Source organism: Oncorhynchus masou, chromosome 11 (genome assembly GCF_036934945.1).
Source record: "Oncorhynchus masou masou isolate Uvic2021 chromosome 11, UVic_Omas_1.1, whole genome shotgun sequence".
NCBI lineage: Eukaryota > Metazoa > Chordata > Actinopteri > Salmoniformes > Salmonidae > Oncorhynchus > Oncorhynchus masou.
The window spans coordinates 35,989,194-36,016,730 of record NC_088222.1 but is presented as its reverse complement, the minus strand read 5'-3'; the positions used below and the strand labels follow the sequence as shown (position 1 = coordinate 36,016,730).

General features: G+C 43.1%; 1 protein-coding gene across 1 annotated transcript; it reads left to right on the top strand.

Moving 5' to 3' along the window:
* Positions 1-4,611: 4,611 nt before the first annotated feature.
* zswim7 (zinc finger, SWIM-type containing 7) lies at positions 4,612-27,530 on the top strand. Its single transcript, XM_064978361.1, has 5 exons — positions 4,612-4,907; positions 13,433-13,454; positions 13,932-14,034; positions 25,449-25,553; positions 27,015-27,530. Exons 1-5 carry the CDS (start codon positions 4,832-4,834, stop codon positions 27,132-27,134), a joined length of 426 nt encoding a protein of 141 aa, XP_064834433.1. The 5' UTR covers positions 4,612-4,831; the 3' UTR covers positions 27,135-27,530.
* Positions 27,531-27,537: the final 7 nt, after the last annotated feature.

The window sequence follows — 27,537 nt, the reverse complement described above, 5'->3', positions numbered from 1 at the left end:
AATTTGCAAATAAATTAATTGAAAATCCTACAATGTGATTTTCTGGATATTTTTTTCCTCATTTTGTCTGTCATAGTTGAAGTGTACCTATGATTAAAAAAAAATACAGGCCTCTCATCTTTTTAAGTGGGAGAACTTGCACAATTGGTGGCTGACTAAATACTTTTTTGCCCCACTGTACATACCAGATGTGGCATTCCACAAGGCTCGATTTTGGGTCTGGGACTGTTCAATTTATATATGTTACCCATTGGCAGCGTTATCAGAAACCACAACATTGATTTTCACTGCTACGCAGACAATACACAACTTTACATTTCTGTGTCACCAGAGTATTTTTAGCTCCATGGATCAATTATTAGACTGTATTAGTGATACTTGGATGGCTCACAACTTCTTTCAGTTAAATCAAGACAAGACAGAGGTAATTATTGTTGGAGCCAAAGCACAGAGACGATCTAGTCGCACATTTAAATTCTTGGGCAATAAAGACATAACACCTAGGTTTTTAACCTGGTGTTATTTTAGATTCTGAACTAAACTTCGAATCACACATTAGGAATGTGACCAAAATAGCTTTAGACCACCTGAGTAACATTGCCATGGTGCGGCCATTTCTCACTCAGGCTGATACAGAGAGACTCATCCATGCTTTTATTACCAGCAGGCTTGGCTACAGTAATGCCCTCCTGTCTGGTCTACCCAAGAAACCCATTGGTCAACTGCAAAACTTACAGAATGCTGCAGCATGGTTACTGAGCAAGACCAGACGAAGAGCACACGTTACACCGGTTTTAATGTCTCTGCACTGGCTGTTTTTGAGTTTTTAAGAATAAATTTGAAGATTCTTCTATTCTTTTAAATCAATCGACTATTGTGCAGCCCAATACATGTCAGACATGCTTTTAAGTGATGTACCCAGTAGGTCCCGCAGGTCCTCTGGCACTGGCCTTTTATCTATCCCAAAGCCTAGGACCAAGAGGCAATGGAGAGGCAGCCTTTAGTTATTATGCCCCCAGCATCTGGAATAGTCTGCCAGAGAATCTGAGGGGGGCTTGAATCAGTGGACATATTTAAAAGAGATCTTAAAACACATTTTGAACTTTGCTTTTCCTTAGGGTGCATTTCAGTTGTTCAGTTTGTGTCGTTCTTTTGTTTTTTTTTACATTATGTTTGTTGTGTAGTAAATATTTTATTTTGATTGTTTATACATTGTTTTTTGCTGTACAGCACATTGCGTTGCATTCTATGTCTGAAATGTGCTGTACAAATAACACTTCATTTGATGAATCCAATATCAAGGTGTGGTGACCATGTTTTTATGTATTAATTTATTTAAGAAGAAGTGGGAAATTATTTAAGAAAAGTGCAAGGGTGCAAATATATTTGACCCAACTGTGGATGATTAGACTACCTTGTGATACTCACTGATTGACTTTGACACCTTCAGTAACTTCACGGGTGTGGAGTGATCAGCATCAGCAGTATGACGTCTATGAAGGTCCTTGACAATTACTATGTCATTGTATCAGTCTGCTTGTTTGCATAATGAAATATCTGGTGTTCAATGGCGAGGGTACATAAAGATGGCGGCCCCCAAATGACTTGTTTGCTAAGTTCACCATATTGTACATTGCTCTCCGTTACTGTTTTTTTGTATCGGCATCAGCACAGTATACATGATCCAAATTCTAGCTCCAAGACGGCGGCATTTGAAAAAACAAATTGGCGCATTGAACCATTCTTCTTCTTCTGTGGATTTTATATGGTGGTTGGCAATCAACTTTAAGGTGCATTACCGCCACAGTCTAAATCCTACCCAATAATCTCATCTCCCTAAGGAAGTACATAAATGAAATACTACATCCCCTGAAGATTTCCCCAGCAGTTCACTTAATCCGGGCTATGAAGGATTATTCACTTCATTCAACCCCATTACTCCTCAAATCGAATAACAATCGCTCCCTTTCCCTCACATATTTCTGGCACTGTAATAGAATCAAAGTTTATTTGTCATGTGCGCCGAATACAACAGGTATATAGTGAAATACCTCATAGTGAAATGCTTACTTACAGGCTCTAACCAATAACCAATAATGCGAAGAAAAAAAAGTATGTGTGTGTGTAGGTAAGTAAAGAAATAAAACAGTAAAGATACATTTGAAAATAAGAGTAGCAAGGCTATATACAGACACCGGTTAGTCAGGCTGATTGAGGTAGTATGTACATGTGGGTATGGTTAAAGTGACTATGCATATATGATGAACAGAAAGTGGCGTAAAAAGAGGGGTTTGCGGGTGGTGGGACACAATGCAGATAGCCCGGTTAGCCAATGTGCGGGAGCACTGGTTGGTCGGCCCAATTGAGGTAGTATGTACATGAATGTATAGTTACAGTGACTATGCATATATGATGAACAGAGAGTAGCAGCTGCGTAAAAGAGGGGTTGGGGGGGGGGGTACACAATGCAAATAGTCTGGATAACCATTTGGCTACATGTTCAGGAGTCTTATGGCTTGGGGGTAAAAACTGTTGAGAAGTCTTTTTGTCCTAGACTTGGTACTCCGGTACCGCTTGCCATGCGGTAGTAGAGAGAACAGTTTATGATTGGGGTGGCTGGGGTCTTTGACAATTTTCAGGGCCTTCCTCTGACACTGCCTGGTGTAATGGTCCTGGATGGCAGGCAGCTTAGCCCCAGTGATGTACTGGGCCGTACGCACTACCCTCTGAAGTGCCTTGCGGTCGGATGCCGAGCAATTGCCATACCAGGCAGTGATGCAACCGGTCAGGATGCTCTCGATGTTGCAGCTGTAGAAACTTTTGAGGATCTCAGGACCCATGCCAAATCTTTTTAGTTTCTTGAGGGGAAATAGGCTTTGTCGTGACCTCTTCACGGCTGTCTTGGTGTGTTTGGACCATTCTAGTTTGTTGTTGATGTGGACTGTCTCCATCTCCTCCTGAAAATGATCACACCTCCCAGTCTACAATTTCCTCCCTTCTCTCTCGGCCTGAGGACCTTCCTGCACCCACCTTTTCCTGGATCTTATACAGGTGTCTTGCCTTTCTCTCCCTGTTCCACAACTCTTGCCACTTATTTTGAACCCCTGTTCTTATTAACCCATTGACTTCTGCTTTACTGATTGACAATTCCATCTCAACATTAGGATGTTTAATAGCCTGCTTGGCGATCACATCCACCTCCTCATTCCCCTTTACTCTCACATGAGCTGGTACTCAGAGGAACATGACAAAGACCCCTATCTGTTTCACCCTATGTAAGCACTGCAAAACCTCATACAATACATCCTGTCTGCCCTGAGACATAACCAAATGTATACTCATCAGTGGTGCACATGAGTCAGACCAGATGACTACTGTGTCTGGCCTCACCTCCTCCACCCACTTGCAGTCAGTAGTTTGGCCAAGAACTCCATTGAACCATGTCACGCGCCGTAGTTTAGGAACAGTGCTAAAAATGATGTCATATCTGAATTCCTCAAATTTAATGCATCTTCGCTATTCATAAAATGTAATTGGAGGAACTGAATGCAAGTACCCAGCTAGGATTGCTAAACTGAAGTCTACACACATATTTCATCTCACATTAAACATCCTACCGCTTTTGCATAGGACTCAAATTCATCCCAGTAATTTTATGTGATAAATACAACCTAAACATGCAACAAGAAATATGAATAAAGCAGCTAGAGAAAAACCTTTGCCTGATAAACCATCCGGTGATAGATATCACCATTAGCCATCTGAAATATAGCAGTTCAGATATTTAATCATATGAGCTTGGTCTTTTACCAACCTTGTCACAACTCAACTGACTGGCTCAAATGCATTAAGAAGGATAGAATTCAACAAATTAACCTTTTAACAAGGAATGCCTGTTAATTGAAATGCATTCCAGGTGAGTACCTCATGAAGCTGGTTGAGAAAATACCAAGTGTGTGCAAAGCTGTCATCAAGGCAAAGGGTGGCTACTTTGAATAATCTAAAATATATTTTGATTTGTTTAACACTTTTTTTGTTATTTCATAGTTTTAACGTCTTCACTATTATTATACAATGCAGAAAATCGTACAAATAAAGAAAAACCTTTGAATGAGTAGGCATGTCCAAACTTTTGATTGGTACTGTACATGGCACTGTACATTTTAACTGACTCTAATGGTTGTCTGGTGGTTGGTCCCATTTATGCTGGGAATTTCTGAATATCCACAGGAAAGTATTATTAATTAAACAGACTTCAAAACGCTGGTAGTGCGTTCAGATTTTATATCGCCCATTTCATGAACGGAACGAACCTGGGAGGGACCTACAGTGTAGCTGAATTTGTCGAATACAAACTCTCGTTTTAGTTACAGAACGTTTTGTACCTGTTGTATTCGGCGCATGTGACAAATAAAATTTGATTTGAGTAGGACATTCCAGTCACATTTTTTACTAATATCGAATGTTTTCTATTGAAATTTGGCGCCATCTACAAGGTTAAAAATAGAGTTGCAGTCAAACACTTGAATACAGTAGTTGCAAGTTAAAATAACTTACCCTCCCTCCCATCCTGATGGTGGCGCCAATACATAGCTTACTTCCCCCCCGAAGAACAACACAACAAAACCAGTTGGAAAAATACCCGGGAGTTTTAGCTAACTAGCTATCTTATTATTTAAACATTTCCCTCTAGTAGATCAATAACTAATGAGGTAAACAACTCAGTACTTTGACCAACCTATATCGACTGGTTGACCTCTGATCAATTTTGTATCTCGTGCGCTTTGCCCATAAACGTTTTCTGGTATATTTGCTGGAGCTAATTTTTGAGATGCCTTCATTTTTACCTACGGTGGCCGAACAACTCTTCAAAGACATACAGAAGACATACCAAGAGAAAACTAAAGGTGAGTTACAGTTTTCCTTGAACAGAATCTCAATCTCTGTCAAGTCTCTAGTCGGGCATGCCAGCCAGAAGATGGCACTGTTGTTATGGCTTTGTTTTATGGTCATTGTCAGATGGACCATTGAGACTCCTATGATTTTAAGTCAAATAGAATTTTATTGGTCGCTCACACATATTTTGCAGATGTTTTCGCAGGTGCAGCGAAATGCGTATGTTTCTAGCTCCAACAGTACAGTAATACTAAACAATACACACACGTCCCGAAAAATATAAATACAAAAATATCATAAACGTTCTGAGCAAATAATGTAAGAAATAACACACACAAATACTGCAAAGTTGTCTTGGAGCTCGAAACAGAGCGACCATAGCTGTGTTCGAATACTCATGCTAACCATAATATTTGTGACGTACATTGAGTATGTAGTATGCTTATTAGTCATAGTATGGATTTAGGTGGGATGCAAAAAGTTGATGTCAAATCGAATCGTTGTTAGCAGATGTTATTGTGAGTGTAGCGAAATGCTTATGCATCTAGTTCCCGAAAGTGCAGCAATATCTAACAAGTAATCTAACAAGTAATCTAACGATTCCACAACAACTACCTAATATACAGAAATCTAAGTAAAGGGATGGAATAACAATATGTACATATGAATATATGGATGAGCAATGACCCGAGCAGCATAGGCAAGATGCAATAGATGGTATTAAATACAGTATATACATATGGGATGAGTAATGCAAGGTATGTAAACATAATTTATTAAAGTGGAATTAATAAAGTGACAAGAAATCCATTTGTTAAGAGTGGCCAATGATTTCAAGTCTGTATGTAGGGAGCAGCCTCTCTGTGTTAGTGATGGCTGTTTAACAGTCTGATGGCCTTGAGATAGAAGCTGTTTTTCAGTCTCTAGATCCCAGCTTTGATGCACCTGTACTGACCTCGCCTTCTGGGTGGTAGCAGGGTGAAGAGGCAGTGGCTCAAGTGGTTGTTGTCCTTGATCATCTTTTTGGCCTTCCTGTGAAATCGGGTGCTGTAGTTGCCCTGGAGGGCAGGTAGTTTGTCCCCGGTGATGCGTTGTACAGACCACACCACACTCTGGAGAGCTCTGCGGTTGTGGGCGGTGCAGTTGCTGTACCAGACTGTGATACAGCTCAGCAGGATGCTCTCAATTGTGTATCTGTAAAAGTTTGTGAGGGTTTTAGGTGACAAGCCAAATTTCTTCAGCCTCCTGAGGTTGAAGAGACGCACCTTCTTCACCACACTGTCTGTGTGGGTGGACTGTTTGTCTGTGATCTGTACGCAGATGAACTTAACTTTCCACCTTCTCCACTGATGTCCTGTCGATGTGGATAGGGGGGTGCTCCCTCTGCTGTTTCCTAAAGTCCACGATCATCTCCTTTTGTTTTGTTGAGTAAGAGCTTGTTTTCCTGACACCACACACCGAGTGCCCTCACCTCCTCCCTAAGGCTCTCTCGTCGTTGTTGGTGATCAAGCCAACTACTGTTGTGTCGTATGCAAACTTGATGATCGAGTTGGAGGCGTGCATGGCCAATGCAGTCATGGGTGAACAGGAAGTACAGGAGCGGGCTGAGAACACACCCTTGTGGGGCCCCAGTGTTGAGGACCAGCGAAGTGGAGATGTTGTTTCCTACCTTCACCACCTGGGGGCAGCCTGTCAGGAAGTCCAGGACTCAATTGCACAGGGCGGGGTTGAGCCCAGGGCCTCAAGCTTAATGATGAGCTTGGAGGGTACTATGGTGTTGAAGGCTGAGCTGTAGTCAATGAACAACATTCTTACATGGGATAGGGCAGTGTGATGGTGATTGCATCGTCTGTGGACCTATAGGGGCAGTATGCAAATTGCAGTGAGTCTAGGGTGACAGGTAAGGTGGAGGTGATATGATCCTTGACTAGTTTCTCAAAGCACTTCATGATGACAGAAGTGAATGCTACGGGGCGATAGTAATTTAGTTCAGTTACCTTTGCCTTCTTGATTACAGGAACAATGTTGGTCATCTTGAAGCATGTGGTGACAGCAGACTGGGATAGGGAGAGAGCTGGTCTGCGCATACTCTGAGGATGCGACTAGGGATGCCGTCTGGGCCGGCAGCCTTGCAAGGGTCAACACGTTTAAATGTCTTACTCACGTCGGCCACTGAGAAAGAGAGCCCACAGTCCTTGGTAGAGGACCGCATTGGTGGCACTATATTATGCTCAAAGCGGGCAAAGAAGGTGTTTAGTTTGTCTGGAAGCAAGACTTCTGTGTCCGTAACGTGGCTGGTTTTCTTTTTGTAGTCCGTGATTGTCTGTAGAACTAGCCACATACGTCTCGTGTCTGAGCCTTTGAATTGCATCTCCACTTTGTCCCTATACTGACATTTCACTTGTTTGATTGCCATGAGGAGAGAAAAACTACACTGTTTGTATTCGGCCATATTCCCAGTCACCTTTCCATGGTTAAATGCGGTGGTACGCGCTTTCAGTTTTGCACAAATGCAGCCATCTATCCACGGTTTCTGGTTAGGGTAGGTTTTAATAGTCACAGTGGGTACAACATCTCCTATGCACTTCCTTATAAACTCACTTACCAAATAAGCGTATAAATCTACATTATTCTCTGAGGCTACATGTCCCAATCCGGGTGATCAAAACAATTTTGAAGCGTGGATTCCAATTGGTCAGACCAGCGTTGAATATGATCCTTGTCACCAGTACATCCTGATTGAGTTTCTGCCTATAGAAGGGGAGAAGCAAAATGGAGTCGTGGTCAGATAGGGCGGGGGAGGGCCTTGTATGCATCACAGAAGTTAGAGTAGCAGTGATCCAGTGTTTTGCCAGCCTAGGTACTACAATCAGCCCAAGTACTACAAGAGTATTTTACAATTCCTGATGTCTCTCTTGAAAGCAACCCTTGCCCTAATTTTGTGTACCTTGTTATCTAGAGACTAGACATTAGCGAGTAATATACTCGGAAGCTGTGGGTGGTGTGCGCGCCTCAAGTCTGACCAGAAGGCCGCTCCGTACTACATTCGCCAAAATACGAAGTATACAAGCAATGGACACTATTTCTGTGCTTCTATGGCTCATAATGCAATTCTTCAGAAAATGAGCGTGGCCTCACAACATTTTCAGATTTGAAATAAATGGCAGAAAAAGTTCAACAAGAACGGATTCAAATGTGTTGCTTTAACTAATTATGACAAATGTTATGAAAATAATGAGCAATGTAATGAAGTAATGACTTTTCGAATAAGTTACATGTTATGTTGGCTGACAATTTGTTAGCTACGCTATCCTTACGAACCGCATAGCATATCATTACAGCAGTATGTACCAGGTATGTTAGCTAACTACTGTAGCATTAGTTGGCTACTAATACATTGACCTTGCCAGTATTTACTTTATGCTATCTAACTACACAATGTTTATTGACTTGATTATTCACTTCTCTCGTAGCTTAGCTGGGTGGTATATGTTATGGGTGTACGATGGCACAGTGATGCCATCTGTTGGTAAATGTTCATTACTGCAACTCTTGTGTTTTACCGGGGTGCTTGAGATACCCGGATGTGTTGTAATGTACTGAACAAGACTGGTTACTCGCATCAATGCCTGTCTCGTCATTTAACATTCAAACAGTATAGTCGTTTGCAAATTTGCAAAATTGCATTTGCAAATTTGTCTGGCTATCTATATTAATTTCAGAGCCCTCTCGTCTGACTGTGCCAGGTAGGGCACAGAATAACCCGTGCATTTACCAACGCTCAACACCCGTTGAATGTGGCCATTGTCAGTAAAAGACGACAAAAAAGCATAATTAAATTGTTGCCAGCAGCACAGTTAGTCACCAACGCTCTGGATAACATGAAAACTGCCTAACCAGCTCTGCTAGGACGAGTAAAATAGTCCGAGTGAGGTGTTCTCTCATTTGTGTCTAGAAGTAGCTAGCAAGTTGGCTTGGTGCTTGAATGCCGTTGTGAGATCAGAACGCTCGGATTAACCCTACTCCTCGACCAGAGCGTCCAGTATGCGCTCTAAACGCTCCGAATTTACAAACGGACAATCTGACAACGCCCTGAATTTACGAACGCCTAGAGCACACTCTAGCACTCCAGATTGAATTTCCAAACACACCCGAAGTCTAGCTAGTAATTTGTTATGCTAACAAGCTAGCAAAGAGGTTGCATACAACAGCATCAACTTCCGGGAGAAAGGCGCAAGTATGCTCAACTGAAAGAATACTATTTGTTTACAGTATACTAAAATGAACTATATACTCATTAAGTATGTAGTATTATTAAAGTTATTATTTTTAGATGAACTATGCTAAATATGTTCACATGTCACCAAATAATTTATTAAAACACACTGTTTTGCAATGAAGGTCTTCAGTAGCCTCAACAGCACTCTGTAGGGTAGTGCCATGGTGTAGCCGGAGGACAGCTAGCTTCCGTCCTCCTCTGGGTACATTGACTTCAATACACAACCCAGGAGTCTCGTGGTTCACACCCCCTTCCATAGACACAGTAATTATGACAACTTCCGGAGTACATCCTCCAACCTATCAGAGCTCTTGCAGCATGAACTGACATGTTGTCCACCCAATCAAAGGATCAAAGAATGAATCTTGTACTGAAACCATAAGCTACAGCTAGCTAGCACTGCGGTGCATAACAGGTGGTGAGTACTTTACTCAAAGAGAGAGAAAGACAATAGTTGAACAGTTTTTAACAAATTCATTTCTTCAAAAATGAAAGAGATGCAAGAGCTATATTTCATTGTATTTAAAAAAAAAAAACTTTAACTTACTTATCTAGTGACTGCACCTAGTTAGATTAGCCTGCTGAAACACCAAGCTCAAACAGAGAGGGATGCTATGTTAGCTAGCTGGCTATGGCTATGGCTATCCAACCCTGGAACATATTCAAGTCAAGGTACGTTTTTATTTGATTTATTTATTGCCACCGGAGCCCGCCGGTGTAACTGCTAAACTGCTTTCTGTACACTGTACTGCATGATTGTAGTGGGTTTAGTAACACATTAGTTGTATTAGCTATGTTGACTATGATGTTAATAGAATGACAATGATGTAGGCTGTGTGTTGCGGTTATGATATTAAGGTTTGGCTTGCAAAGTTTTTTTTCACATGGTCACAGACAGCTGATGTGTTGTGCACTTAAGTCCACAAGCAAAGTGAAAAGGTGAGAAGAAGAAGAATGCATAGATGTGAGAAGGAATTATGCAACGATCAAAGGGATCATGCTGTTTGTTTGTGGCTGCTAGGAAAGTAAATTGTGTTTGCGTGTGATCAGGGGTGTATTCTGTTGAAAAAAGTTTCTTAAACGGATTCAAATGGAACGACATGGGGATAAACATACCTGAATTTTGTCCAATAAAAAATTTGTCCAACTGTTGGACTAATGATTACACCCTGGATCAGCTAGATACAGACAAGAGTGTGCAAGGGTTTGTCTTGATGGGTGGTCTGAGTCAGGATTGGTCAGGATTGGTTATAATCTAGTTTTGATCAACTCAAAATTCTATGCAATACCTATAATCTCACTCAGATTGACAACAGTGTAACTAAATTGAATATATAGTATCCTCTGAAATCCTCTTTGATTGATTTGGTCTTAACCAATACTTGCAAATTACATACAGTGGGGCAAACAAGTATTTAGTCAGCCACCAATTGTGCAAGTTCTCCCACTTAAAAAGATGAGAGAGGCCTGTAATTTTCCTCATAGGTACACTTCAACTATGACAGACAAAATTAGAAAAACAAATCAAGAAAATCACATTGAAGGATTTTTTATGAATTTATTTGCAAATTATTGTGGAAAATAAGTATTTGGTCACCTACAAACAAGCAAGATTTCTGGCTCTCACAGACCTGTAACTTCTTCTTTAAGAGGCTCCTCTGTCCTCCACTCGTTACCTGTATTAACGGCACCCGTTTGAACTTGTTATTAGTATAAAAGACACCTGTCCACAACCTCAAACAGTCACACTCCAAACTCCACTATGGCCAAGACCAAAGAGCTGTCAAAGGACACCAGAAACAAAATTGTAGACCTGCACCAGGCTGGGAAGACTGTATCTGCAATAGGTAAGCAGCTTGGTTTGAAGAAATCAACTGTGGGAGCAATTATTAGGAAATGGAACACATACACGACCACTGATAATCTCCCTTGATCTGGGACTCCACGCAAGATCTCACCCCGTGGGGTCAAAATGATCACAAGAACGGTGAGCAAAAATCCCAGAACCACAAGAGGGGACCTAGTGAATGACCTGCAGAGAGCTGGGACCAAAGTAACAAAGCCTACCATCAATTACACACTATGCCGCCAGGGACTCAAATCCTGCAGTGCCAGACGTGTCCCCCTGCTTAAGCCAGTACATGCCCAGGCCAAAATGGGCCAAAATACCAGCAGCAGTGTGTAAAAACCATGTGAAGACTTACAGAAAACGTTAGACCTCTGATTGCCAACAAAGGGTATATAACAAAGTATTGAGATAAACTTTTGTTATTGACCAAATACTTATTTTCCACCATAATTTACAAATAAATTCATTAAAAATCCTACAATGTGATTTTCTGGATTTTTTTCCCTCATTTTGTCAGTCATAGTTGAAGTATACATATGATAAAAAATATAGGCCTCTCTCATCTTTTTAAGTGGGAGAACTTGCACAATTGGTGGCTGATTTAAATACTTTTTTGCCCCACTGTAAGTGATCACTTTGCTATTGCCTGTGTGAGAGATGGTAAAATATCTAAGCAATCTCACGTGTCATTACAAAAATATGTATTTAGCATTGAATGGAATAGAATAGAATTAACCCCAGATGTTGAATTAGCCTTTTCTTACTTCCACAACGCATTACAGGGTGTATGCAATAGGCATGCCCCTTTAAAAAAAATCAGGATTAAGGGCAGAGAGAACGCTTGGTTTACTGAGGAACTTACTAAAATCATAAGGGAACCAAATACTATGTGGGCTAAAGCAAGATGGTCTGGTTTGGCGGATGATTGGAAGGCTTTTAAACATCTTCGAAATCTGGGTGTGGCTATGTCCCGAAAACTGAAAGCAGACCACCACCTTAAATCTACTTTGGATAATTTAAATAATCCTTCCGAATTTTGGCAAGGGGTGAATGGTTTGGAAATTAGGTCATGGTACAAATAGTTTTAGTTACTCAGCTCTGTGGTCTTGGAATTCTCTCCTGAACATTAAAAAATGTGATGATCTAGTCACATTGGTGGAGTATAAACACTCGGTCAATGTAAATATCATAGATGTGTAATTGTCTTTAGGACAGCTGTTTTTCAGTTATGCCATTTGTGTTTCTTTACATAATATGTAATTGTTGTACTGTATGTGTGTCTATAGTTTTGTTCAATGTTGTGTTAGTGTATGTAAGTTATTTTGTCTGAAACTTTGTTCCCCCTGCTGCTGTTGGACCAGGTCTCTCTTGAAAAATAGATTTAATCTCAATGACAAAAACCTGTATAAATAAAGGTAAACACATTTTTAATGTGTCTGTCACCTTGATTATTCAAAATTCTCTCGACCTGTGCACCTACGTTGTAAACTTTTATTCATAGGCTAGGTTGTAGCAACCACATGATGGGTATAGGGAAAATGTGAGTATCCTAAATCTATTGATGTTACATTGAGCTGGGAGAATGGAATATGAATGACAGTCATCCAATATGCTGTAATAGAAAAGGCCATGCTCATAAACAAAATATATTGACCGGCACCGACCACCACTGCTTCTTATCCATAGGGTTTTCAGTGGTTAGCTTCGCCCACGATTGGCTGCTTGTAAAACTACAATTCCGACGCTGTGTTTTAACGTTTAGAAACTTAAATAATCATCGCTTGCGAAACGGTTTATCGAAACGTATGCTGATTTGCCCCTTATCGTTCATATCAGCGAGAAAGAATATTTAAAATAAAATAGATAAACTGTTGTAGTTTTACACAGAGCCATAGTCTGTGTGAGCCTCCAGTTGATGAACTACACCTCCTCCCCAGTTACACAAACACACAGGTTCACGCTAGGTGGCCAAATGGTGGCCACAGGTGGCCAATTGTCTTCTGTAAAAAAGTGCTGTAACATGGAGATATGGCAGTGTGGAAACACTAACCCTATAAAGGTGTGTAGTAATTTAACCTTTTAGTTTTCTGAAAATGATTTATTATTATTCCTCGTTCCTTATGTTTCCAAAACTATATTGCAAGCTGCAGTAGCTACATGCTTCTTCAACGAGGTCAAGCCCTTATTTCCTCCAGAAGTCCAGACAGCCAACTCCTCCCTTACTACAGTACTCATCCATTACTGTCTTCATGAGAACTAAGGAAAGGAAATTGCAAATTCATTTTTCATTAAGCTATGTCTCTGAGGAATTATTTACCAATAAATTCTAGATTAAAGCCTATTTAAAACCAAATGAGGAAATTATTCTAACCCCATCACTGTTTTTTTTTGGTGTGTTTTCTTTGCAGTTCCTGATGACCTGCTTATTGCGTGAGTATTACCTTTATCTTTACCTGGGGATTATTTGCTTTATTGGGGAAACCAGTGAGGTGGGAGAGGGAGTGGCCTTTTATGGCATGTGCTTTCCACAGTGGGATGGAGATGCCGTCACCCAGACAGCAGGGCCCTCCCCTCTTGGTTGGTGGGTGAGCATTTCCAGATGTAGTGGGTGCTGTGGCTGTGCCACATCCTGTCCTCTATGATGTTATTCTTGAAGGGTGATTTTCTTGGTATAGGACCTCTTCATTCCTTTGTTACCTGCTTTTCACTGGCTAATTGGCTGAGTGTGTTAGGAATGATGCTATCAGGCTTAATGTCTCAGTCGCTCAGGTGTTTGTTTATATGCATTGCTGCGTTGTTGTTTATATGCATTATATCTCCATTAAAAGCACTTTTACATTAAGTTGAGGGCTAGCCTTAATATGGGTCTCTCTCCATGCCTGTCCCCTATCCCTGTCTCTCTCCCAGGCTGAGGTTTGTGTTTGGCTCCTGTGCCCTCCAGGCCTTGGACCTGGTGGACCAGCGCTCTGTCACCTGTGTCTCATCCCCCAGTGGACGGAGAGCATATCAGGTGAACATCTGCTACCCACTTTGCACTAGAGTACTCACTTTCCCAATAAACCACCTAGTGAAACATTTGGTAATCAATCGACCATGATTCACACAAAAGAGCCATGAAAGAAAAATGTACAGCTAAGTCTTAAGCATTTTGGCCCTCTTTGTATACTATAGAGACGCTAATGAGAAGCTATTATCTTCCCAACACTTGACATCAATGCCAGAACCTCACGTAAGAACGGATGAATTACGGTTGTACTCATGGAAAACCACCTAATCTATAGCCATTCCCTACCAGTTCCAGAGTCCCTGTAGGCCATGTCCTCTTGCGTCATAGCAGGGCCTGTCCAGTGACCCAAGTTTCCTGTAAACGCCTTTGACAGCTTTTATGAAATGGGACAGAAAAAAACACAATGAGGCTAAATACAGACAGTGGTTTCTGTTTCTTTGGAATAAGTTCCTTAATTGCTTTTTCTCCTTCTCAAGTTTTTGGTGACTTCTGTGGTGAAATTAGGTGGTGTTTATTGGAAATGTTTAGGCTATAATACGATGTGGTTCCGGGCACAAATTCAGTTCTACATTTCTATCGAAAGTTATTACGTTTTCTCCTAAAACATCTGTGAGTGAAAAAACATTGTTGGAAAGCCTATGCAGTAAAAAGTAGATAAGTCTTCCAATATCACACTCTTCCCATATTCATGTAGTGTGGTTGCGCCATTTGCAATACTATTCACTCTTTAAATATACAAGTGTCGAATGGGGCCCTTTGACACTCTGACAGTTTTATTTGCTGTGAGTGGGTGTTCTGAGGAGATGTCTGAGTAAGATTTAGATAGCTGTGCTATCTTCCCATATTTTTGGAGTAACTCATTTCCATGGCTTTATTGTTATATAAAAACATAAACCCCCAAAATCAAGAGATGCTAGCTAGTTATGTCGTTCCTCTTAGATTACTTTCTCCTCTCTTGTCTTTTACTTTTTGACCACTTTAAGGAGATCGTGATTTGAGTGCAATTGTCACCTAGCTATTGTTTTCTATCCATCCCTGGAACTGTCTGTCTGCAGAGAAAAGTAGTTCATTCAGAAGTATTGGGACATATCCATACAGTAAGTGTGATTGGGATAACTTGAACCAGACCAGGTTAAGTTGCCTTGTTTTGGCTCAGGGAGGGAGGGTCGACTATATTTGGGAAGTTGAGAGTAAAGATTTACTTTGATTCAGTAGTCGAGGACCATTTGTTTCTCTCCTCCCCTGAGTTCTAAGCCAGGAGGAATTATTGTATTCTTCCCTGAATTGAATTTAACTTTAATGATCTACAGGGGATTTCAGTCAGCATGTCAATTGTAATGGGAAATCCAACAATGGAACCTGAGGCAACTGCCCAAGTGTCACAATGCTCGTGTTGGAGGATTGCCATGGCACCTGCATCCTATTTTTCTTCCATTTGACAACACTCCAAATTAAACTAGGGCTAAGTGTATATTGTTTTATAAAGAAAGTGTGTGTTTTTGGGCTTCTTGCGGTCAATTTGCAAATTATTTGTAATTGTGTTCCATCCCCCTGACCATCTGCTCAAGAAAAGTAGATGATCCTTGATTTGGGGTAACTCACTCTGCAACATTGTGTAGGCGTCAGGGCACTGATCCCACCAACCCACGCCTCTATTTTTATCCAGCAGCTCAAAGCTTTTATGATGTCAGAGAAACTTAAAACGTCAGGTTTTTACTGACCAGAACCATGACACAGCCAGTTGGACGTCACTTCTGAGAAGAGGCTTGACTTGTAATAACACCTAGATAAATAAACTCAGTCTGAAGAGCTTAGTTTATACCCCCTTTTTCTGGAAGTAGGTCTACTTTGTAGCTCTGGTTTGGGGAAAAGAGCCAGTCTGGGACCTGTTGTACATGTCATTGTTTTGTTATTGTGTCTGGTGTGATACTAATGAATACACTGGCCTTTCCCTGCACTCTTGTCTATAATCTAAAAATGGTTATTTGGCTGTCCCCATAGGAGAACCCTTCTGAGTACTATGTAGAACCCTTTACACAGAGGGTTCTACATGGAAACCAAAAGGGTTCTACCTAGAACCAAAAACAGTTGTTCTCCTATGGGGACAGCCAAATAACTGTTTTGGAACCCTTTTTTCTAAGAAGGTGCTCATAGGTTGATACTGTCTGTTTGCCACATTGACTCAATCATACATTCAGGTGACCTTTTCCATGAGAATATGGGGTTCGTTCAGTCTGTTGTGACAGGGCACAGAGAATCAGACCAGGGTAAAGTTTAAGGAAGAATAGCAATATACAGTGCGTTCGGAAAGTATTCAGACCCCTTTACTTTTTCCACATTTTGTTACACTTTAGCGTTATTCAAAAATGGATTAAATACTTTTTTTCCCCTTCTCAATCTACAGACAATACCCCATTAATTTTTAGAAAATGTTGCAAATTTATCAAAAATAAAAACAGAAATACCTTATTTACATTAGTATTCAGACCCTTTGCTATGAGACTCGAAATTGAGCTCAAGTGCATCCTGTTTCCATTGATCATCCTTGAGATGTTTCTACAACTTGATTGAAGTCCACCTATGGTAAATTCAATTGATTGGACATGATTTGGAAAGGCACACACCTGTCTATATAAGGTCCCACAGTTGACAGTACATGTCAGAGCAAATACCAAGCCATGAGGTTGAAGGAATTGTCCGTAGAACTCCGAGACAGGATTGTGTCGAGGCACAGATCTGGGAAAGGGTACCAAAACATTTCTGCAGCACTGAAAGTCCCAAAGAACACAGTGGCCATCATCATTCTTAAATGGAAGAAGTTTGGAACCACCAAGACTCTTGCTAGTGCTGGCCACCCGTCCAAACTGAGCAATCGTGGGTGAAGGATGTTGGTCAGGGAGGTGACCAAGAACCGAATGGTTACTCTGACAGAACTCTATAGTTCCTCTGTGGAGATGGGAGAACCTTCCAGAAGGACAACCATCTCTACAGCACTCCACCAATCAGGCCTATATGGTTAGAGTGGCCAGATGGAAGCCACTCCTCAGTAAAAGGCACATGATAGCCCACTTGGAGTTTGCCAGAAGGCACCTAAAGGACTCTCAGACTATGAGAAACAAGATTCTCTGGTCCGATGAAGCCAACAGCTAGCCAACCTCTACCGAATTGAACTTCAACTACCCGGTCAACATTTCGCGTCGCTCCACAGGTAGTATCACATTTTCATTTCACTTCATTACAGTACAACGGTTTGATTTGTTTGATCGTAGCTAGCCAGCTACATAGCCGTCTTTGTATCTAAGACAATTGTGTAGTCTAGAGCGATTTTCTAGGTTAGCTGGCCAGCTATTGTCGTTCTTTTAACGTAGCTAGCCAGCTAGCCCCCGAATAGCAGCACTGTAGAAACTATTACAGTACAACGGTTTGATTTGTTTGATCGTAGCTAGCTAGCTACATAGCCGTCTTTGTATCTAAGACAATTGTGTAGCCTAGAGCGATTTTCTAGGTTAGCTAGCCAGCTATTGTCGTTCTTTTAAGGTAACGTAACGCAATTAACCTGCTAGCTAGCCAGCTAGCCCCCGAATAGCAGCACTGTAGTAACTATTACACTCGACGGAACGACTTGATTAGTGTAGTGTCAACATCGCAGCCACTACCAGCTAGCCTACTCCAGCAGTACTGTATCATTTTAGTCAATAAGATTCTTGCTACGTAAGCCTAACTTTCTGAACATTCGAGACGTGTAGTCCACTTGTCATTCCAATCTCCTTTGCATTAGCGTAGCCTCTTCTGTAGCCTGTCAACTATGTGTCTATCTATCCCTGTTCTCTCCTCTCTGCACAGACCATACAAACGCTCCACACCGCGTGGCCGCGGCCACCCTAATCTGGTGGTCCCAGCGCGCACGACCCACGTGGAGTTCCAGGTCTCCGGTAGCCTCTGGAACTGCCGATCTGCGGCCAACAAGGCAGAGTTCATCCCAGCCTATGCCTCCCTCCAGTCCCTCGACTTCTTGGCACTGACGGAAACATGGATCACCACAGATAACACTGCTACTCCTACTGCTCTCTCTTCGTCCGCCCACGTGTTCTCGCACACCCCGAGAGCTTCTGGTCAGCGGGGTGGTGGCACCGGGATCCTCATCTCTCCCAAGTGGTCATTCTCTCTCTCCCCCTTACCCATCTGTCTATCGCCTCCTTTGAATTCCATGCTGTCACAGTTACCAGCCCTTTCAAGCTTAACATCCTTATCATTTATCGCCCTCCAGGTTCCCTCGGAGAGTTCATCAATGAGCTTGATGCCTTGATAAGCTCCTTTCCTGAGGACGGCTCACCTCTCACAGTCCTGGGCGACTTTAACCTCCCCACGTCTACCTTTGACTCATTCCTCTCTGCCTCCTTCTTTCCACTCCTCTCCTCTTTTGACCTCACCCTCTCACCTTCCCCCCTACTCACAAGGCAGGCAATACGCTCGACCTCATCTTTACTAGATGCTGTTCTTCCACTAACCTCATTGCAACTCCCCTCCAAGTCTCCGACCACTACCTTGTATCCTTTTCCCTCTCGCTCTCATCCAACACTTCCCACACTGCCCCTACTCGGATGGTATCGCGCCGTCCCAACCTTCGCTCTCTCTCCCCCGCTACTCTCTCCTCTTCCATCCTATCATCTCTTCCCTCTGCTCATACCTTCTCCAACCTATCTCCTGATTCTGCCTCCTCAACCCTCCTCTCTTCCCTTTCTGCATCCTTTGACTCTCTATGTCCCCTATCCTCCAGGCCGGCTCGGTCCCCCCTTCCCGCTCCGTGGCTCGACGACTCATTGCAAGCTCACAGAACAGAGCTCCGGGCAGCCGAGCGGAAATGGAGGAGAACTCGCCTCCCTGCGGACCTGGCATCCTTTCACTCCCTCCTCTCTACATTTTCCTCCTCTGTCTCTGCTGCTAAAGCCACTTTCTACCACTCTAAATTCCAAGCATCTGCCTCTAACCCTAGGAAGCTCTTTGCCACCTTCTCCTCCCTCCTGAATCCTCCTCCCCCCCCTCCTCCCTCTCTGCAGATGACTTCGTCAACCATTTTGAAAAGAAGGTCGACGACATCCGATCCTCGTTTGCTAAGTCAAACGACACCGCTGGTTCTGCTCACACTGCCCTACCCTGTGCTCTGACCTCTTTCTCCCCTCTCTCTCCAGATGAAATCTCGCTTCTTGTGACGGCCGGCCGCCCAACAACCTGCCCGCTTGACCCTATCCCCTCCTCTCTTCTCCAGACCATTTCCGGAGACCTTCTCCCTTACCTCACCTCGCTCATCAACTCATCCCTGACCGCTGGCTACGTCCCTTCCGTCTTCAAGAGAGCGAGAGTTGCACCCCTTCTGAAAAAACCTACACTCGATCCCTCCGATGTCAACAACTACAGACCAGTATCCCTTCTTTCTTTTCTCTCCAAAACTCTTGAACGTGCCGTCCTTGGCCAGCTCTCCCGCTATCTCTCTCAGAATGACCTTCTTGATCCAAATCAGTCAGGTTTCAAGACTAGTCATTCAACTGAGACTGCTCTTCTCTGTATCACGGAGGCGCTCCGCACTGCTAAAGCTAACTCTCTCTCCTCTGCTCTCATCCTTCTAGACCTATCGGCTGCCTTCGATACTGTGAACCATCAGATCCTCCTCTCCACCCTCTCCGAGTTGGGCATCTCCGGCGCGGCCCACGCTTGGATTGCGTCCTACCTGACAGGTCGCTCCTACCAGGTGGCGTGGCGAGAATCTGTCTCCTCGCCACGCGCTCTCACCACTGGTGTCCCCCAGGGCTCTGTTCTAGGCCCTCTCCTATTCTCGCTATACACCAAGTCACTTGGCTCTGTCATAACCTCACATGGTCTCTCCTATCATTGCTATGCAGACGACACACAATTAATCTTCTCCTTTCCCCCTTCTGATGACCAGGTGGCGAATCGCATCTCTGCATGTCTGGCAGACATATCAGTGTGGATGACGGATCACCACCTCAAGCTGAACCTCGGCAAGACGGAGCTGCTCTTCCTCCCGGGGAAGGACTGCCCGTTCCATGATCTCGCCATCACGGTTGACAACTCCATTGTGTCCTCCTCCCAGAGCGCTAAGAACCTTGGCGTGATCCTGGACAACACCCTGTCGTTCTCAACCAACATCATGGCGGTGGCCCGTTCCTGTAGGTTCATGCTCTACAACATCCGCAGAGTACGACCCTGCCTCACACAGGAAGCGGCGCAGGTCCTAATCCAGGCACTTGTCATCTCCCGTCTGGATTACTGCAACTCGCTGTTGGCTGGGCTCCCTGCCTGTGCCATTAAACCCCTACAACTCATCCAGAACGCCGCAGCCCGTCTGGTGTTCAACCTTCCCAAGTTCTCTCACGTCACCCCGCTCCTCCGCTCTCTCCACTGGCTTCCAGTTGAAGCTCGCATCCGCTACAAGACCATGGTGCTTGCCTACGGAGCTGTGAGGGGAACGGCACCGCAGTACCTCCAGGCTCTGATCAGGCCCTACACCCAAGCAAGGGCACTGCGTTCATCCACCTCTGGCCTGCTCGCCTCCCTACCACTGAGGAAGTACAGTTCCCGCTCAGCCCAGTCAAAACTGTTCACTGCTCTGGCCCCCAATGGTGGAACAAACTCCCTCACGACGCCAGGACAGCGGAGTCAATCACCACCTTCCGGAGACACCTGAAACCCCACCTCTTCAAGGAATACCTAGGATAGGATAAGTAATCCTTCTCACCCCCCCTCCCCCTTAATGATTTAGATGCACTATTGTAAAGTGGCTGTTCCACTGGATGTCAGAAGGTGAATTCACCTATTTGTAAGTCGCTCTGGATAAGAGCGTCTGCTAAATGACTTAAATGTAAATGTAATGAAACCAAGATTGAACTCTTTGGCCTGAATGCCAAGCGTCACTCTTGGAGGAAACCTAGCACCACCCCTATGATGAAGCATTGTGGTGGCAGCATCATGCTGTGGGGATATTTTTTAGTGGCAGGTTCTGGGAGACTAATTAGGATCGAGGGAAAGATGAACAGAGCAAAGTACAGAGAGATCCTTGATGAAAACCTGCTCCAGAGCGCTCAAGACCTCTGGGGCAAAAGTTCACCTTCCAACAGGACAACGGCCCTAAGCACACAGCTAAGTCAACGCAGGAGTGGCCTCAGGACAAGTCTCTGAATGTCCTTGAATGGTCCAGCCAGAGCACGGACTTGAGTCCGATTGAACATCTCTGGTTGTGCAGTGTCGATCCCCATCCAACCTGACAGAGCTTGAGAGGATCTTCAGAGAAGAATGTGAGAAAGTGCCAATCTTGTAGAGTCATATCCAAAAGGACTCAAGGCTTTAATCACTGCCAAATGTGCTTCAACAAAGTATTGAGTAAAGGGTCTGAATACTCATGTAAATGTGATATTTTATTTGTAATAAATGTGCAGACATGAGGAAAGCAATTTCTGAGGCTGGTAACTCTAATGAACGTATCCTCTGCAGCAGAGGTAACTCTGGATCTTCCTTTCCTGTGGTGGTCCTCATGAGAGCCAGTTTCATCATTACGCTTGATGGTTTTTGGGACTGCACTTGAAGAAACTTTCAAAGTTCTTGACATTTTCCGCATTGAACGACCATCATGTCCTAAAGTAAGGATGGACTGTGGTTCCTCTTTGCTTATTTGAGCTGTTCTTGCCATAATATGGACTTGGTCTTTTACCAAAATAAGGCTATATTCTGTATACCACCCCTACCTTGTCACAACATAACTGATTGGCTCAAACACATTAAGAAGGAAAGAAATTCCACAAATTAACTTTTAACAAGGCACACCTGTTAATTGAAATGCATTCCAGGGGACTACCTCATGAAGCTGGTTGAGAGAATGCCAAGAGTGTGCAAAGTTGTCATCAAGGCAAAGGGTGGCTACTTTGAAGAATCTCAAATATATTTAGATGATTTTTTTAACACTTTTTTTGGTTACTACATGATTCCATTTGTTATTTCATAGTTTTGATGTCTTCACTATTATTCTACAATGTAGAAAATAGTAAAAAATAAAGAAAAACCCTTGAATGAGTAGGTGTGTCCAAATGTTTTTATTGCTACTGTATTTTCTACATACTTTATATCTGGTTTGAGTATTTTAAGTTTACACTGAAAACGTTTTACCATCCAGAATTTTTTATTTTATTTTATATACAGTATATTTTTTTGAAGTGGTGGTCCACCACTACTAAATAAATATAGGGGAAACACTGTTTCACCCCTTTATGACAAATCTAGACAAATAATCCAGAGTTATGATTAGGGTAGCAAAGGGTCGGAAACTTTCCTCAATGGCAGTAGCCATTGCACGGATTGAGGGAGACAATGCCATCCTGTCTGATGTTCAGACTCTGCTTGCAGATGTAAGAGAAGAAATCCGTACTGCCCTGCCCACTTCACTGTTTCTCCAAGCATAGGAAATTGCAGTTCTGAAATGCATCAAAAGGCGTGAAGACTTCTGCCTGAAGCCCATACACGCTGCAGCGTACATGTTGGACCCCAAGTATGCTGGCAAGAGCATCCTGTCTGGTGCAGAGATCAACAAGGCCTATGGTGTCATCAATACCGTGTCTCACCACCTTGGCCTGGATGAGGGCAAGGTTCTTGGCAGTCTGGTGAAGTACACTTCCAATCAAGGACTTTGGGATGGAGATGCAATGTGGCAGTCATGCCAACATATCTCATCAGCCACCTGGTGGAAGGGACTTTGTGGATCTGAGGCTCTTTCCCCTGTTGCCTCCATCATCCTCCAAATCCCACCAATATCAGCAGCCTCAGAGCGCAACTAGTCCTTGTTTGGGAACACACACACCAAAGCACGCAACAGGCTGACCAATACAAGGGTTGAAAAATTGGTGGCCTGACAACGAGCCATCCTCAACAAGGTTGGAAAGTGATGAGTCTGATGTTCAAGAGGTGGACATTGAGGAGGTCCAGGGAGAAGACATGGAAGCATGAGAGGAAGACAACCAAAGCTTTAGTTTCAAGACAATAATTTTGCAGATGTATGTTAAACGTTTTTGAGAGATGAGAAGGATCATTGGGGATCATTCAATATTCCCTTTCTGTTGTTCAGTGAAATCATCCCATGTGAAGAGTCAACTCATTTAATTAAAGTTCAACCCGTTGTGTTGAAACACCGTACGATATAAATATATTTGAAGCATTTAATAATTTGCAATTATGTATACTTATGATAAGGTAAAAGGTTTATGTTTCTGTCTCCAATGCAAAGATCTACTTTTAAATGATATTAATATTAATTTGCATATATTTCTGTTAATTCCCATATATTCCCGTTAATTTCCACGGAAAGTTTCCACCTCTGAATAATCCCCAAAATGTGCAACCCTAGTTACGATGCAGTCTGAAGCCTTGAGTAAGATGCATCATCAGTCCTGTGCCTGTCGTGACTTCCCACAAACCATGGCAGTCCTCTATGGTCTTCCCTGATGGGCTGCAACTGAAACTGGATCTGGCAGTGACGAACTGATGACAGAGCCATCCCTCCAAACTTTGGAGCTCTCTGGCACATGATGGCTTGCCTCTATGTAGTCCTGTGTGAACCTGGCATTCCTACCATAAAAATGGAGAAGGCAACTCCAGTCCACGCTGGAGCTGAATGTCATGTTTCATTTACTGAGATTGAAGAGTATGTAACGGTTCTAGCTGACTGTGGAATCCCCTGCTAGGATAGCTTAGACAGGTTCCAAACAGTGGATGGGGAATATCAGGGAGCGTTTAAGTGTGGTTTTGTGTTGGGCCTACCAAGTTTGCTTTGTGGCCAGAGCTCAGAAGTGGAGACACATTCTGAAATGCAAGCAGAGGACAAAAAGACCCAAATGTGAGCTGGTTTTCAATGACTAATGCTTTAGAGGCTTCAGCATCACCGATTGACCTAGGCCGGTCCCATAGAAATACAATAGATTATATTTCTATGGCCAATCCGCCATAGCCAATTTTCCGTTCCATCGCTCTCCATGAAGTGTGCGCTTGTTCACTCACCCTCAACTAGTGTATTTTAAAAAATCACTGAGTTGGTGTGCAGATAGTGTCTACCATTTTGGTATTCTTATGCCAATTTAATGTTCTTAAATCCTTGAGGGGGAGTGAACGAGTACACACCCTAGGTGACAGTCTCCCTCCGGTACCATCAGCTGGGTGGCTCACAGTCTCACAACTCTGCTTTTGTCACTTTTTTTTAAATCGACTCAAAGTAATATTCCCTGAAGAGTTACTCATATATAATGAAGCGTCACTTTTCTACAAATGAGGTGTTTTATTTTGTAGATCACTGAGAAGGTAATTTAGAGGGACTACATAGCTGTGAATCTGTCTGGGCTGGGGAATAATGGAGCCTGTTTCTGTCATGTTGAGAGTCATTAGTTGTGGAGACGAGGCTGAGTAATCCTCTGAATTAATGCCCTTATGCGTCATCTTCAGAATGGGGCTGAAGCTGAGAGTCTGGCACAAAGTATGTCTACCAGTGCCAGACTTTACAGCTACGGTGTTGGAGTAGCCTATATTCAATATTTGGAGCCAGTTGTCTAGCTCCATGGAATTATTGTCTTCCACTTTCAAACCCAATACATGTTTAACATTTGGATTCATTAAACATGCATACTTCCTCTCCTTCCTTCCTTAAGTTGGAATGCTGATCTGAAATTATTAGATAGGTAAAGACAACCTTTCTCCATCCTAGTTCTGTCAGATCAGTGAAATATGCAAGGAATAAAGGGAACTATACATGTTTTTAATGTTTGCATGGGGCCATAGGCGACACAATCCCTTTTCCAGATGTCAGGGGTTTATTCAGTGATATTGTGAATGTTGAGGATAGAAATAGAATAGAATGAAATAGAATGAATACAACTGACACAATTCCATATATCTATCAGACAATCATATCTGTTCTACACCATACATTTCTATCTTAATGTTCTGTAACGTAACATCCTCCTGAACAGGCCCCAGGGTTAGTGGGATGTGTCAGGACGTGTTGGAGGAGCTCAGGGATGGTTGAGATGAAGTCAGGAGCTTGTTTCACCTCATTCCTCACCCTGCTCTACTGTCTACAGTGCTCCTCAGCTGTTGTGAACATGTGTGGAATTGACTCAAGCTGTGACAGGCGAATGCAGTGTCAGTACAAACAGAATTCACATCATTGTTTGATAGGTTTGTTTAAGTACTTGCTAGAGACAAGACATTCTCGCTCTTCTCCTACAACACTGTGATATGATTTAGAGTCTTTCCGTGACCATTTTTTTTCCCATTAATCCACTCCAGAACAACTGTGGTTTTGGCCAGCTCTTCCTTTGACTTTCTACCTGTTGTTTTTGACTGTGTCCGTGTTTGTTTTGTTGAAGGTGATTGGAGGGTCAGGGCTGCTGTACACCTGCTACACCTCCTGTCACTACTGCTCCTGCCCAGCCTTCGCCTACACTGTGCTCAGGAGGAACGAGAGCCTGCTGGTGAACACACAGACATAATCCATGTTTCAATCATTAATAGAGCACACAGCCATAAAACACAAAGACATCAGACAAAACCTGCATAACTGAGCAAGACAAGATGTGGAATTCCACCATTCAGGGTTTCCCCCCCAGAAGGCAGTCCCATGTTGATCTGTATAACAGTTCATTATTAGCAAGACCCTGGCACTAGTGTTTAAACATGTTCATCCCATATGACTCTCGGGAGCACAAAGCCAAAAAGTCCCTGAAGTCCCATAAATCCTCAGCTGCCTCTGAATATTTCCCTGAGTACAGAATCTATCCATACTTCACAGTGAGGTTGACAACACTACCCCCCCCTCTCTCCCACATACATCCAGAGCTGTCTGTGTTGTTTTAAGGGCATTGCAGACCCTGTCGTCGTCATTGCGAACCCGTCATGGGTCAGTTAGGGCAGACCAGGGGAAGTGCCACAGTCTCCACTGGGGGTTTCGCATGGAGCCTATTGCCTGGACAGTCTACAAACCATGACAGCCCTGCATCCCTGCTCTAGTTCCACAGCCCAGCAGGAGAGACACCACTGTACTGTACTGTTACTCTGAGAAGTCTCCCTGAGCTTATTTCTGCCCAATGATTTTTGAGAATATAATACATTCTGCCTGCCTTTATTACATTGGTATGACAAATTCTGACATTGTAGAAGTGTTATTCATTTTTTTATAAATGTAATTTATAATAACCATAAGTTTAAAAAAAATAATAAAAAAATATGTAAGTCATACTTACAGGTAACTGCCAAAATAAAGGAATCGCCAACGTAGTGACTTAACAGGGCATTGGCCCACCATGAGCTGCCAGAACAGCTTCAATATGCCTTGGTAAAGATTCTACAAATGTCTGGAACTCTATTGGAGGAATGGGACACCATCCTGTTTCGTTGGTGGTGGAAAACACTGTCTCAGGCCCTCCAGAATCTCCCACAAGTGTTCAATTGGGTTGATCTCTGTTGACTTGAGACTGACACACACACCTTTTAAACCCCCTATGCTCCTTTGAGACCCCACTTTCAAAGTCTCTGAGATCTTTTCTTCTAGCCATGGTTAGCCAAAATAATGGGCAACTGGGCATTTTATACATGAACCTAAGCATGATGGGATGTTATTGCTTAATTAACTCAGGAACCACACCTGTGTGGAAGAACCTACTTTCAATGTACTTTGTATCTCATTTACTGAAGTGAATGGAATAGAAAGTATGTTGGCAGTTACCTGTATATTAATCATAATTTTTAAGCATTTCTGCAAACTTGCCTGAACTTCAATTCTGTCTGAGTGACACACAGAAAAGAAAAGCTGCATACTCTCATGGCTCCAATGCAATAGATTTACTAAGCTGCCTTCATCAGGGATTATTCTCTTTCTCTCTCACACACGCACGTATTGTACTATCACTTCCCTAACATTCCTCCTCCTGTTGCAGTGCAAGCACATCCTGGCCGCCTACCTCAGTCAGGCCATGGGGCTGTCCCAGCAGGAGGCCCTGTCTGACCAGCAGATGTCCAGCATCCTTTCTGGGAGAGCAGCAAGAACTGACACGTAGAGCACCAGACCTCCAGGTCACTCATCCAGACCTACATGTAGAAGACCAGACCGCAGCTACAGACCCAAAGCACAGACACGTAGAGCACAACCCAACAGGTCACTGATCCAGACTCAAAGCCACACAGCACCATCTGAGACCAAGCTACTGCAGCACGTCCTGAGGAAAGATGTTTAAAAGGCAAAGCCTACTGCTGCTGTATAGTCTCCTCCAGTCTGTCTGCATGTGTGAAGATTACTTTTATGGCTTTTAGGTCATTGTGCTGTTCTTCTAGAACTCTGGTGTGGTTCTCCGCTTTCTGAAAATCAAAAGACAACAGATGTTGCTGTTTTTTGTGAGTGTTCGTGTTCTTAATCTGTTGCCAGAGAATATGCATCTGTTCATTGACTGTATTTTAAGACTC

Coding starts and splice junctions, on each gene's coding strand:
- zswim7 (XM_064978361.1), top strand. CDS start 4,832: ATGCCTTCATTTTTACCTACGGTGGCCGAACAACTCTTCAAAGACATA. Junction 13,455..13,931: donor CCTGATGACCTGCTTATTGC/GTGAGTATTACC, acceptor TCTCTCTCCCAG/GCTGAGGTTTGTGTTTGGCT. Junction 14,035..25,448: donor GTGGACGGAGAGCATATCAG/GTGAACATCTGC, acceptor GTTTTGTTGAAG/GTGATTGGAGGGTCAGGGCT.